This window comes from Arachis ipaensis, chromosome B02, assembly GCF_000816755.2.
Source record: "Arachis ipaensis cultivar K30076 chromosome B02, Araip1.1, whole genome shotgun sequence".
In the NCBI taxonomy this organism is placed as follows: Eukaryota; Viridiplantae; Streptophyta; class Magnoliopsida; order Fabales; family Fabaceae; genus Arachis; species Arachis ipaensis.
Genome location: NC_029786.2, coordinates 22,213,722 through 22,226,928, shown reverse-complemented (window position 1 = coordinate 22,226,928; position 13,207 = coordinate 22,213,722). Strand labels below are relative to the sequence as shown.

At 36.4% G+C, this 13,207-nt stretch overlaps 1 protein-coding gene and 1 long non-coding RNA gene across 2 annotated transcripts in view; one reads left to right on the top strand and one right to left on the bottom strand.

Moving 5' to 3' along the window:
- The window catches only part of LOC107628252 (E3 ubiquitin ligase PQT3-like), a 44,514-nt gene continuing 37,465 nt past the window's right edge, over window positions 6,159-13,207 (bottom strand). Inside the window, exon 2 of the mRNA XM_021115672.1 lies at window positions 6,159-6,747. Coding sequence (XP_020971331.1) covers window positions 6,439-6,747 — 309 coding nt within the window. The 3' untranslated portion in view covers window positions 6,159-6,438. The remainder of the gene's footprint in view (window positions 6,748-13,207) is intronic.
- Window positions 7,408-13,207, top strand: part of LOC110268779 — a 16,434-nt gene continuing 10,634 nt past the window's right edge. The window contains exons 1-2 of the long non-coding RNA XR_002357243.1: window positions 7,408-7,658; window positions 8,128-8,130. This is a non-coding gene — a long non-coding RNA (uncharacterized LOC110268779). The remainder of the gene's footprint in view (window positions 7,659-8,127; window positions 8,131-13,207) is intronic.

The following is a 13,207-nucleotide window of genomic DNA, read 5'->3' as shown; positions in this document are numbered from 1 at the left end:
GTTACTCCGACCACAGGAGTAGGTAGAGCGATTAGAGCAAAGAAGTTGAATCCTCGATACATTGGTCCATTTCAGATCTTGGAGAGGATTGGGCCGGTGGCGTATCGGGTGGCTCTACCACCTCATCTTTCGAACCTGCACGATGTGTTTCACGTGTCGCAGCTTCGGAAGTACACTCCTGATGCTAGCCATGTGTTAGAACCCGAATCGGTTCAGTTAAGGGAAGATTTGACGCTTCCAGTGGCTCCTGTCAGAATTGATGATACTAGTATCAAACGGTTGCGTGGAAAAGAGGTTTCATTAGTCAAAGTGGCTTGGAGTCGAGGCGGTGTTGAGGAACACACTTGGGAACTTGAGTCGGAGATGCGAACGGATTATCCGCACTTATTCTCAGGTAATTGAATTTGAATTTGAATTTTGTGGGCAAAATTCCCAATTAGGTGGGTAGAATGTAAGATCCGGTTAATTAACGGCTAATTAACCCATAAATGAGAATTTATTCTAGAAAGCCAAAAATGTTATTTTTATGGCTTAATATGATAGAGGAAATTGAGACGAGAATTTCGGTACCAATTTTATAGAAATCGGACCATGATTGGACCGAACGGGCCAAACCGGGCCAACTGGACCCAAAGTGGGCCCTTGTCCCAACTAAACTAAACCAAAACCCTAGTTTTCAGCACTCTCTCTCCTCATTTGAGACACTAAACACGCTGAAATAGAGGCCATGGAGGGAAGAACACTCTCTCAAGTTCTATCTCTCACTTAATCTTCAAACCACCATAACTTTTGATCTAGAGCGCCGATTGCCGCTCCGTTTGCGGCCACGCATTCACCGCGGAGAGCTCTACAAAACCCATACAATTTGTTTACCCCTTTTTCTACAAAGGCTCCTAGTTATAATCAATTATTCATACTACTATACGTACTAAATTTTTGTTTGAGGTCGTAATACCTTGCCATCTCTGAATTATGACTTAAGCATAAGACTCTGTATGGTAGGGTGTTACACTACATCCATATTAATATATACCATTATTAAAAATTTTGTAGGAGATCCAAGTACTTTTAAAGATAGGATAGGAACCCAATTAATGAATTTAAGATGCCCAACCATGTCTGATTATAGATGGTATAAAGATGTTTTTATGTCAAAAGTTATGATAAGAGATGATGCACATGCACCTTTCTGGAAAGAAAGATTCGTAGCAGTTTTACTAAAATTATTCTCTGAAAAAGTATTACAAAAATTACAAACACAGTTTGGGACCAGATTCCCTATAACTCATTAACTTTTGGACAATTGCATAATATAATAGTACAAACAGGCATAGAAGTATACACAGATACCAAGATACAACAAAAAATAAAACAAAAAACTATCATGAAAAAAGAGAACTTAGAACGTTTTGTTATCAATATGGAATAACCCCAGAAAAAGCACCCAGTGGTCAACATAAAATTAAAAAAAAAATTATAAAAAACCTAAATATAATATAGATAAACATCTTTATTATGAACAAAAACATTATAAAAAATTCTATAAAATTCCTAAAGGAAAACCTAAATCTTCTAATAAGAAAAAACAAGTAACATGTTGGAAATGTAAAAAATAAGGATAGTATGCTAATAAGTGTACAACAGAGCAGAAAATAACTAAAATAGAAAATAAAGAAATTAAACATGCTTTGACAACTATATTAATCAATTCAGAATCAGAGGAAGAATCAATTTATGAGGACTCTTCTAAAATTAAAGATTATTTTATACAACAATTAGACCTTATGTCAGAAGAAGAAAGCTCATAAAAAAATATTGAACAAAATGAGCAGAATAATTGTTTAAGAATAGGATTATGTAATTGTAGAAATTGTAAAAAAACCGTAAATATTTTGACTAGAGACCAGACTTCTACTCTAATAAAAATAATTGACAGGTTAAAAGATATCCCATTAAGAGATGAATTCATAAACCAATTAGCTGAATTTGTTAAAAAAAAAAAAAAAGAAGTAAGCAGGAAATAAGACCAATAAAAATAAAAAAAATCTATAATCGGTTTAAAAATCCACAAGAAGAAGTCTCTCTTAATTCTCTTAAAGAGGAGATAAAAAAGTTAAAGAGAGAAGTTTCAGAATTAAAACAATAAAATATTAATATGGACTATAGATTATTAAAAATAGAAGGAGAAAATATAATAAAAATCCAAAAACAAACTTTGCAAAATAATGTTAGTAAAACAGAAGAGACTAGTAACATAATAATTCTCGAGAATTATATTAACATGGGTCCAGAAAATTACATAAATATACTAACTTTATTAGTAAGCCAAAAGTGGTTTATTACGATAACCTTGATTGTAGGAGAAGAAAAATTTGATTTCATAGCTATGGTAGATTCAGGAGCTGATGTAAATTACACACAAGAAGGGTTAATACCTACAAAATATTATGAAAAAACTACAGAAAAAATTCTAAAAGCAGAAAATGATAGAATGACTATAGACTATAAATTATCTAAAGCAAAAATTTGTAAAAATTGAGTATGTTTTGCCACTACATTCTTTTTGGCAAGAAATATATCTCATCAAGTCATATTAGGAAATCCTTTTACTATGTTACTATATCCCTTTAACCTCGACATCGACGGAATAACTTGTGTACGCATTTCGAATCATCCTGTTCATTTTGAATTTCTCACTAAATCAAAACAACATGAACTCAATATGTTACAACATCTATCTACACAAGTTAATATTATAGAAAAAGAAACAAAACAAATTTAACTATTTAAACCAAGAGAAAATTTTACAACACCTACCAATCCAAATTAATGTTATAGAAAGAAAAACAAGACAAATTAACTATTTAAATCAAGAAGTTATATACAAAAGAATAGAAGAACAATTACAAACTCCTGAAATACAAAATAAAATAAAAGCAATTGAAGAAAAAATTAAGAAAGAATTATGTAGCCTAAACCCCAAAGCTTTTCAGCATAGAAAATTACATGAGGTGTTTTTATCATATGTAGATGGATTTAATGAAAAAGATATACCAACAAAGGCAAAATTAATATATATGAATAAAGAGTATCTAGAATATTGTAAAAAATAAATACAAGAATATTTAGATAAGGAACTAATAAGGCCTTCGAAATCACCCTGGAGCTGTACAGGCTTCTGTGTGATGAAAGCATCTGAAATAGAAAGAAGTGCTCTAAAATTAGTTGTCAATTATAAGCCTCTTAAGAAAGTATTAAAATGGATTAGGTATCCCTTACCAAATAAAAGTGATTTAATTAAAAGATTAAATAAAGCAAATATCTTTTCAAAATTTGATTTAAAATCAGGATATTATCAGATTGCGGTAAAAGAGGAAGATAGATATAAAACAGCTTTTATAGTACCCTTTGGACATTATGAATGGAATGTAATGCCCCAAGGATTAAAAAATGCTCCAAGCGAGTTCCAAGAAATAATGAATAATATATTTTACCCGCATATAGAATTTACTATAGTATATCTTGATGACGTATTAGTATACTCAAAAGGAATAAATCAGCATATATATCATCTAAAAAAATTTATGAATATTATAAAAGAACAAGGATTAGTGTTATCAAAAAAGAAAATGAAAATTTTTATAACTAAAGTAAGGTTTTTAGGATATGAAATCTATCAAGAGACTATAGTACCTATTAAAAGAGCCATTGAATTTGCAGATAAATTTCCAAATGAAATAACTAACAAAAAACAATTACAAAGATTTTTGGGATGTTTAAATTATATGGCAGAATTTCTACTTGGAATAAGAGTCACATGCGAACCTCTTTATAAGAGACTAAGAAAAAATCCACCTCCATGGACAGAAGAAATGACTTCTATAATAATAAAAATAAAAAATGTGATAAAAGAAATACCCTGTATAATTATACTAGATCCATTGGTTAAATTAATTGTAGAAACAGATGCATCAGAATTAGGATATAGAGGAATTCTTAAACAAATACCTCCTAATAGCTCAAAAGAGCAAATAGTAAAATACCATTAAGGAATTTGGAACCAGCCTCAAAAGAATTATGCAACAGTTAGAAAAAAATACTTGCTATAGTATTATGTGTTTCAAAATTTCAGGAAGATTTATTTAATAAAACATTTATAATAAGATCTTATTGTAAAGCAGCTCCAAGTGTTTTGAAAAATGATGTAAAAAATCTGGTTTCAAAACAAATATTACAAGATGGCAAACTATTTTATCATGTTTTTATTGTACTATTGAACATATAAAAGGAGAACTAAATTCATTCCCTGACTTTCTTACTAGAGAATTTTTGCAGGAAAAGAATGGATCAAAAATCAGCCTCCAGTGAAGATTATGGTCAATCCTTTGACCAAATAAAAGAAAGAAAATTACCTATTACTCCTGTACCACCAAAACCATTATCATTAAAACCTATGACTATGTCACAGGTTGTAAAAGCATCATCATCATCATCACCATCTAAGAGCTCTTTAATTACTACTAATAATAAATTCACATTATTGCAACCATCAGACCTCTATAACACTCAACCATTGAAAGAACAGTTTCCTTAATATGAAAAACCCAATCCTATCATAATATTAACCATCGAAAAAGAGTGGTTCAAAAAAGATAGAAAAATTCTATACAAGACTATTTTCCCAAATACTTTCCATTATATTCCTATTACCCCTCAAAAAATCCAAAAATTCTATGAATTCATATTAGTAGACACTGGATCTATTGAATTGACACATTATAGAGATCCCAACACCAAGCAGCCCATTTATTCAAAAATAAAATCATGAAAATATTATCTCTACAAGAGTGGGAATTACCCCCATATCAATCTAAAAGCTTCTCTTTAAAATTTGAACCTCAGAGCTATACCTATTATGATTACCAAGAAGCATGGAATCATATCTTATTCCTATCACCAAGTCCCCATTCTTGGTTCATTTGGTTCAGAAAGAGGATATCATTGTAATTTTCCAAATGGTTCCAATCATGGTTCCAGAAAAAGGAGGTTGAGCAGTTTCGGGAGAGTTACCAGGACTTGAAGGATTACATTGTTGAGGATACTGAATAGGTGTTTAGGATGCTGAAGCAACAAGTCGGAGTTATTACTCCCGACTTGGACCTATCCCCTCTTCATCCTGAGAAGGTTGTCGTTAATGGAGAGATAGTTTCTCCTCCTCGTCCCCAGACTGATTCCGAACTGAAGACAGCGGGGCAACGCATCATTGAATCCCCTCCCCTTAGGGTAGATATGACGACTTCTTCCGCAGCTCCCGAGGTGATTTCAGCTCCTAATGCCGAAGAGATCCCACCGACCCCTCCAACTTCTGCGGCCGGGCCAACCTCTTCCCCTGCCGATGACTCAAACCCCCTTCTTGGTCCCAAGTGATGATATTATTAAAGGCTCGACTTGTGGGTCCTTTTTATGAACTCTTTATATTTGTTTATATATTTTGCTAGTGGTTCCTTGACATTCGGTCCTTTTTATAGGATCTTTAACAACAATTTTTGTTTCGTTTGATCCTTTTTGGATAGGACCTTTAACAAAGTTGTCATTTTATTATGCATGTGATGTTTTTGGTTTTGATGAAAACTTTTTTGAAGGCTTTTTAGTGTACTAGATTTACTTGTGAAGAACTCTTTCTGTTTCAAGCTTTATAAAGCTTTTTGAGAAAAACTTTTCATCAAATGATAGAAAATTATCTGAGTTAGATAATTTTTCTACTGCCTAACGTGATTAGAGAAAAACTTTTCGTTGAGTAATCCTTTTGTTTTGGCAAGATCTTTATGAAAAGCCCTTACCCTTGGTCCCTTTAAGGGGTTTTCGCGTCTCTTTGTTTTTCTTCGGCTGAATTTCTTACGTTCAATTTTGTTCGTTACTGTAATTTAAGTTATTCTTGCGATGCATTTTATACTACTCGGGATAACCGACTTTTAACTCGTTAGATACATCATCTCCAAGTCATTACGATCGACTTTTATAACCTATTTACACTGACTTGTACCTCGTCATTTTATCTTGCCAACCATGTAGGTTGGTCAATGGATTTTTGCGCTTTTCCGAGCTTAAATCAGTGCGTATCGTAGTAATGATAACTAGAAATTTTAAAGAAAGAGATAAAGAGATATAAAGAGAAATATTATTACTAATGTAATGTGACTTTACAAGGGTGCTCTTGCTACTAAGGGATTGAAATTTCTGCCCCTTAGCCCTCGCTGTGATGCCTCGTTAAAACCCCCTTCAGGAAAACCCTTTTTGGGAAAAAACCATGAAGTCAGGAAAAAGAGTACATCAGGGAGCGAGGTTCGCTTCCAGCTGTAATATCTCTTCGTATTGCAAGTGTGTCATGAACTTGGGAGCTCGGATCCTCCTTGGTCATTTCTTCCTCAGCGGGGAAGCTTATGCGGGAGAAAACACTGGCCATCTGTTTGCGGTATGCAGCTGCAGATGATGGTGCAGTTGAGGAGGTTTTGGTGGTTCAGATGACATCCGGGAAGAGGATCCTGACCGGTGGTGGCGATGGTGGTGATGGCCTCTTTCTCGATCACGGTGGTCCCTCTGGTCACGATCATGATCATGGTCACGTTCACATTCCCGATTCCAATCCACATGGTAGTCAGCTTTTCTCTTGAGCAGTTTGTGTTTGTTTTTGTTTGGCGCGCAAGGTGACACGCTCATCCTTGTTACCCTTGTTACAACTTCTAGACCCTGCATTATATAGACTAGAAGTTTACCTCTCAAAAGGCAGATCTATGACATGACAAGAATTACAAATAAAACATTTAACTGCCACAAAACAGACTAACAATATACTGACCCAAGCTTGTTTGTTTTATGTTCGAAAAATAAATAATGCAGTACAGACCATATATTAGTTATTAAAACCATATAGACAAAAATTAGGAATGTTAAATTTTAATCACTATACCCTGCCCTCATTAGTGGACAACAATTATCAACAGAACCCTTGCAACCAGGATAAAAGGCATAAATCTAAAGGTATCATAGGTCAAAGAATATCGAAAAACAATAGTCCATAAATGATCGCTAAAGAGACTCTGATTCTCTGAACTCAGAGAGAGCATATAAATTTAATCACATTACTGTTACCATCCAAGTGCAGCAATGCAACTCTAATCTAGTTATACCAATTCCCTTTTAATCAACTTTAAACCAACCGGTGGTTGTTGATTAGAGATATATGGTTCTGAGTGGGCACTGCTCCCTCAACCATTTATGACCAACAAGAATAGTACTCTGTAAAATAAGCAAGACTAACTGCTAAGACTACTATCCTCATTTAAGAAGCCAAAACAGTGAATGGTATCATCTAAAGCAATTACTGTGAAACACATTACTTGTTGAATATGATGGACAGAAAAAGCAATTGTACTTTCTTGAGTCATGAAATCCAAAGTCCGTCATCATTGATGTTGCGGATGTGGGACATTTTGGACAAAATCAGTGGGTCCTTCATCTGCCAGCATTTCTTCAGCAAAGAATCTCCATATAATTTGAGAATTGACTGAGAGGCAGGAAAGCTTTTCCCTGAGACATCCTGCAGGTTGGGACAATGATGTATCAATAGCTCCTGGAGATGGTCAAGTCCCTTGCAGTCTGTTCCGAGGGTTATCTGAAACTGTAGGTCGATCTCGGACGAGATCTTCTGTGCTGATCGGAGATGACGTGTCCGGCTGTAAGTGGAGGCCGGAGCTGTCGTGTCCGACTTGTTGAGCTTGGCTGCACTGCTGATCCTTCACCACCGGAGGGTGGGGGGTACCTGCAAGGGACTCCGATGCTTAAGTTAGCAAGGGTATTAAGTAGGTTTTTAGTAGAATCAGAGTATGAGTTATACCTGGGTGCTCCAGCGTATTTATAGTGGTTGTAGAGTGACCTTTTAGATAAGATAAGTTAGTTATCTTATCTTTTTGAGTTGAGGTCAGCTTATCTTCAAGGGAACCGCCCTTATCCCAGTAGGCTTGGACTGTCTTTGGATTTGGGTTGCGTTTCTCTATTTGGGCCCTTTATTAGGCTTTTCTGGTAATTTGGCCGAGCTCTTTGAGAAGAGGTCGGATGATCTGACCTGAGAAGGTCGGTCGCTTTGCCGCTAACCATCCCGGGTCAGACAGCTTGACCCAGGGTATGAACAGTGCCCCTGCTCGAGCTCGGTCTTTCTTTTCTGTCGAGTCTTAGTTTTTAGGACTTCGATCCTTCTCCGTTTGAAAGTCGAACTCGAGCATTTTGTCGATTTCGTAGAGCTTTTTCTTCCTTTGAATACGGAACGTTTCCTTTGCTTCTTAAAAAAGCGCGCGCTTTTTTATTAGCGCTCCTGGCTTTGGGAATATGCGGGGCTTTTAATACCTTCATTAATTGGTTTTTAATTGCCCCGTTTCCCTTAACTTCTTTATTTTTGAATTTTACACTCAGGAAATGGTTTCTCTTCTTCGTAACCTCCCTGTTCTTTCTCTCTTTCTGTTTTCGCCTGGAGTTTATAGTTTCTCCCTGCGATATTGTTAGGTTATTGCTTCTTTTGTGGGTGACTCTGGATTTTGCCTTCTGTTTCTTACTTCCGTGAGGCTTTCTGTTCGAGGGGTGGCTCTTCTATTGCTTCTTCTCTCAACTTTTCTTCAGGGTTTTCTCCTGTTCCTCCAGGTTTGATTTTTCTTCTTTTTGACACTTTTTTCCTTCTTTGCCTTTAGTTCCTGGTGAAGTTTTGGTTTTGCTTAAATGCATGTTTGAAAGCTTGAATCTTTATGCTTCATTGTGCTTGCTCGTCGCTATACTGTATGTTTTTTTTTGCTTTTATGAACCTGTTTGCTTCGCCCAAAAGATTGCTCCTTTTGATGACTTTCGCTATGTTTGATAATTTTACCGATGAACCTTCGTAGAAAGTTGGTACCTTTTTTATCTTCGTAAATCGTCTTTGTTTGGGGTGTTTTTTCTCTAGAAAAGGTGGCGTTTTTGATGACTCCCTCTTGACTTCCTCTTGACTTCCTCTTGAGGCTTTTGTTACTTGGTAGTTTCGTCCGAAACTGTGAATTTGGGAGGTAATTATTTTGATGACTTTTCTTCATGGTTTTCCTCTCAGAGTGTTGTCTTCCTGTTAGGTCGTGTAGAGATGTAACTTGTAAGTTTCCTTGAGTCCTCGCTCCCTATCTTGCCCCCAAAGGATACCCCTGGATCTTTAGCGTGGGTCCTTGGGTTTTCTTTTGTTGCTTGCATTGCTCTATGTCATGCCTGTCTGAGCTGTTCTGTTTTTTATCCGAGATGTTTTTTGGGTTAGTAATCTGCTTTCTTTTCTTCTTGCTGTAGGACTAGTTGACCTCATGTCTTCTCGCAAGAACATTGTTGAGACGTCTTCCCAGGTTCCTGAGGGCATGGCTGATTAGGTGGATGATAAACCACTATTTTATGGTTTATCTTGTGCTCAATTGAGTGATTTTTATCTACTCTTTACCCACTTATTCATACTATTTGCATGGTTTTACATTTACCTTCCTAATTATGTGCTTTGATTGAAAACATGCTTCTTTGGACTTATAATTGCTAATATTAATCCTCTCTTATTACCATAAGATGCCTTGATATGTGTGTTAAGTGATTTCAGAGATTATAGGGCAGGAATGGCTCAGAGGATGGAAAGGAAGCATGCAAAAATGGAAGGAATACAAGAAGTTGGAGAAACTGCTAAGCTGTCCAGCCTGATCTCTTCGCACTCAAACGCCTATAACTTTAGCTACAGAGGTCCAAATGACACGGTTCCAGTTGCGTTGGAATGCTAATGTCCGGGGCTTCGATTTGATATATAATATGCTATAGTTCCCCTGACGCTAGGCGATGCGACCGCGTGATCCATGGGCCGCGTCGCAGTGACGGAAACCAGCGCATTTGAATTCGCAACCAGCGAATTCTGGGCTATTTCTGACCCAGTTTGCGGCCCAAAAAATACATATTAGAGGCTATAAAGTGGGGGAATGCATCCATTCATCATCAGGCTTTCATATTCACAATTTTAGGAGTAGATGTAGTTTTTAGAAAAAGAGGTTCTCTCCTCTCTCTCTTAGGATTTAGAATTAGGATTCTTTTCACTTCATGATTATTTCATCTTTTGCGATCACAGGTTCAATGTTCCTTTTATTTATTTTTCTAATTTAATTTATGAACTCTTCCATGTTACATTTGATGTCTTTATTAGTGCTAATTTGAGGTATTTTCAGATCTATGATTGCTTTCCTTTATTTAAATATTTTAGATTTTTTCCTTTTGGCTTTGGTTGATTTATTGGTAACGCTTGAGCTGTCAAATAAAGCAGTGGTTGAAATTGGGAGTTGCTCCAATAACTCTAGTCTTTCCATAGGAATTGACTAGAACCTGAGGATTAAGCTAATTAATCCTCTTGATTTACCTTCATAGTTAGAGGTTAACAAAGTGGGATTAAAACCCAATTCTCATCGCAATTGATAAGGATAGGACTTCCAGTTCTCCATACCTTGCCAAGAGATTTTATTGTTATTATTTTATTTTACTTGTCATTCAATATATTCCCGCCTTATCTCCTAATAAACCCCAATTTACAACTCATAACCAATAATAAGAACATATCTCCCTGCAATTCCTTGAGAAGACGACCCGAGGTTTAAATACTCGGTTATCAATTTCAAAGGGGTTTGTTACTTGTGACACCCAACACGTTTGTATGAAAGGACTTTGTTGGTTTAGAAGCTATACTTGCAACGAGGATTTATCCTCAAATTTCTAGACCACGCAAAAGTTCTCTCATCAAAATGGCGCCGTTGCCGGGGAATTGCAAACGTGTGCCTTATTATTGGTTATTGTAAATATTTTTTTATTTTTGCTTGTTTATTTATTTTTATTTTTGTTTTTATTTTTGCTTTTTCATAAATTAAGAGGTTATTGGTTTTTATTTAGTTGTTACAAAATTTTTTAAAAATTTGTTCTTAGTGTTCATCTTGATCTTCGAGTTGTTCTTCGCGTTCATCTTGACCTTCAAGCTGTTCTTAGTTGTTTTCTTCGTATTGATCTAAAAATTTGAAATTTGGTGTCATTTTATTGTTTTTCTCTTTCTTCATTAAATTCAAAAATATTTTTAATTAATTTTTTCGAAAAAAAAAATTTCATATTTTTTTTTAAATTTTTATCTTATCTTATCTTATTTCAAAATTTAATTTTCAAATTCAAAATTTAAATAACCTTTTAATTAAAATTTATTTTTATTTTCATTTTTAATTTTTATTTACTACTATGAACTCTCACCCCTTTGGCTATGAGTCTGGTTACAACCATGTGAACAGTCTAACGAAGAGCGTAGCAGGAAGGAGATACTAGAGGCTCCAGTGGACAAGACAGAGCATGAATTCATACTTGAACAAGTAAAAGAAGCTGTCATCGTTCAAGAAGAAGAGTTGGTTGAAGACTTAGGAGATGCAGAACCTCCATGGGAAAGTTCAGTCATAGAACCCCCTTCCAAGACGTTTGAAATTGATGCTGAGAAGGGTGTACAACCTCCAAGGCATATCACAATTGAAGACTTGGAAGAGGTTGATTAAGAGATGGAGATTCAAGAAGAAGAAGCACAACCTCCCATGCCCTTGGAAAGCAATGAAGAGAAGATTGAATTGGAAGAAAGCTACCAAGAGGAAGAGGTTGAAATTGAAGAAGCTCGCAAAGAGGTGGTAATTATCAGAGAAGAGCACAAGGGAGTGGAGCTTGCAATTTCATTAAAAACACCTCCCCCTAAGTTGCCATCATCCTTCACAACATTCAAGTGGGTAAAATTCATATCCCATAGCTTTCTAATCCCACTTGAATATGGGCTACTGGAGACGGATGGTCAACTTAGAGCTCTTTGTGGCATTAAGAGTAAGAGAAAGATGGCCAGTGGTAAGAATTGTCCTGCAAGGTTCATTATGGTTGGAAGCTTTAAGTTTAAACGCAACGGTTGGTGTAGAGCTCAATTGAATGGGTCTAGGAAGTTGTTTGGAAGCTTCAGTGAGAATTCTAAAGTTGAACCACCCAGATGGAATCATGATAATCATCAAGAAGACGGGTGCAACAGCAAGATCTGGGACCCCGGAATCCATTCTATCAATAACCACTCTTGGGGCCTGGTCACTTGCTTTAACTTACTTGAAGGCTTTCTGCGCCTAGTTTGGGATCCCGGAGGTTACTGGAGATACAAACATTGGTGGAGATTCCTGGATAAATTCAAGCACAAGCCACCATAACAGGAAACTCACCAAATGTCCAACTTAAGGACTCTAACTAAAAGTGCTAGGTGGGACACAACCCACCATGGTATGATCGTTCATTTTTCATTTTTATTTAGTTTTATTTGTTTTCGAGTTTTATTTTATTTTATTATATTGAACCTGGAGTTTTGCATCACATTTATATTAACACTGCATTCTGCATCTTTTTTTCAGATTATCAAAAAAAAAAAAAAAGCGAGCACGCGACGCGTCCGCGTCGCAAAGAGATGGGAGACAATATTAATATGAACAGAGAGTTACGCAGGAGCAGCGCTGGAGGCGTGCCAATGGCACAAATTATCCCACGCGACCGCGTCATATGGGAATAATGACCTCCCACGCGACCGCGTCACCTGAAATCGGCGTAAAAAGGGTGTATGGCAGAAAGTTGAGCTGGAGTTGGGCTGGACTTGTGCTGGAAGCCCAAGCCCTACCACGCGAACGCGTGCCCCACGCGTCCGCGTCATTTTTAAAAGAAAGGCCACTCACGCGATCGCGTCGACCACGCGATCGCGTCACCCAGAATTTTGGCAAAAAGAGTTTCGAACAGAGAGTTGTGCGACCGCGAGGCTGCACTCGCGCCACTAGCACAAATCAAGTCACGCGATCGCGTGCCCACGCGTCTGCGTCACCTGACCTTATTGCGCACCACGCGACCGCGTCACCCACGCGATCGCGTTGCCAGCGTCGCACAACCTATCCAGATTAGTGCCAATTTTCTTATCTTTTCTCTTCTAATCCTAATTTCTTCCTTCTCTCTCCTTTCTCACTTTCTTTTTCTTCTTCTCATCCTTTTTCCCTCTCATTTTATTTTATTTTATTTATTTGCATACTTTCATTCATTGCATATTTTTATTTTTTTCTAAATTTATTATTTTACCATTGGTGTTCAAATGTTC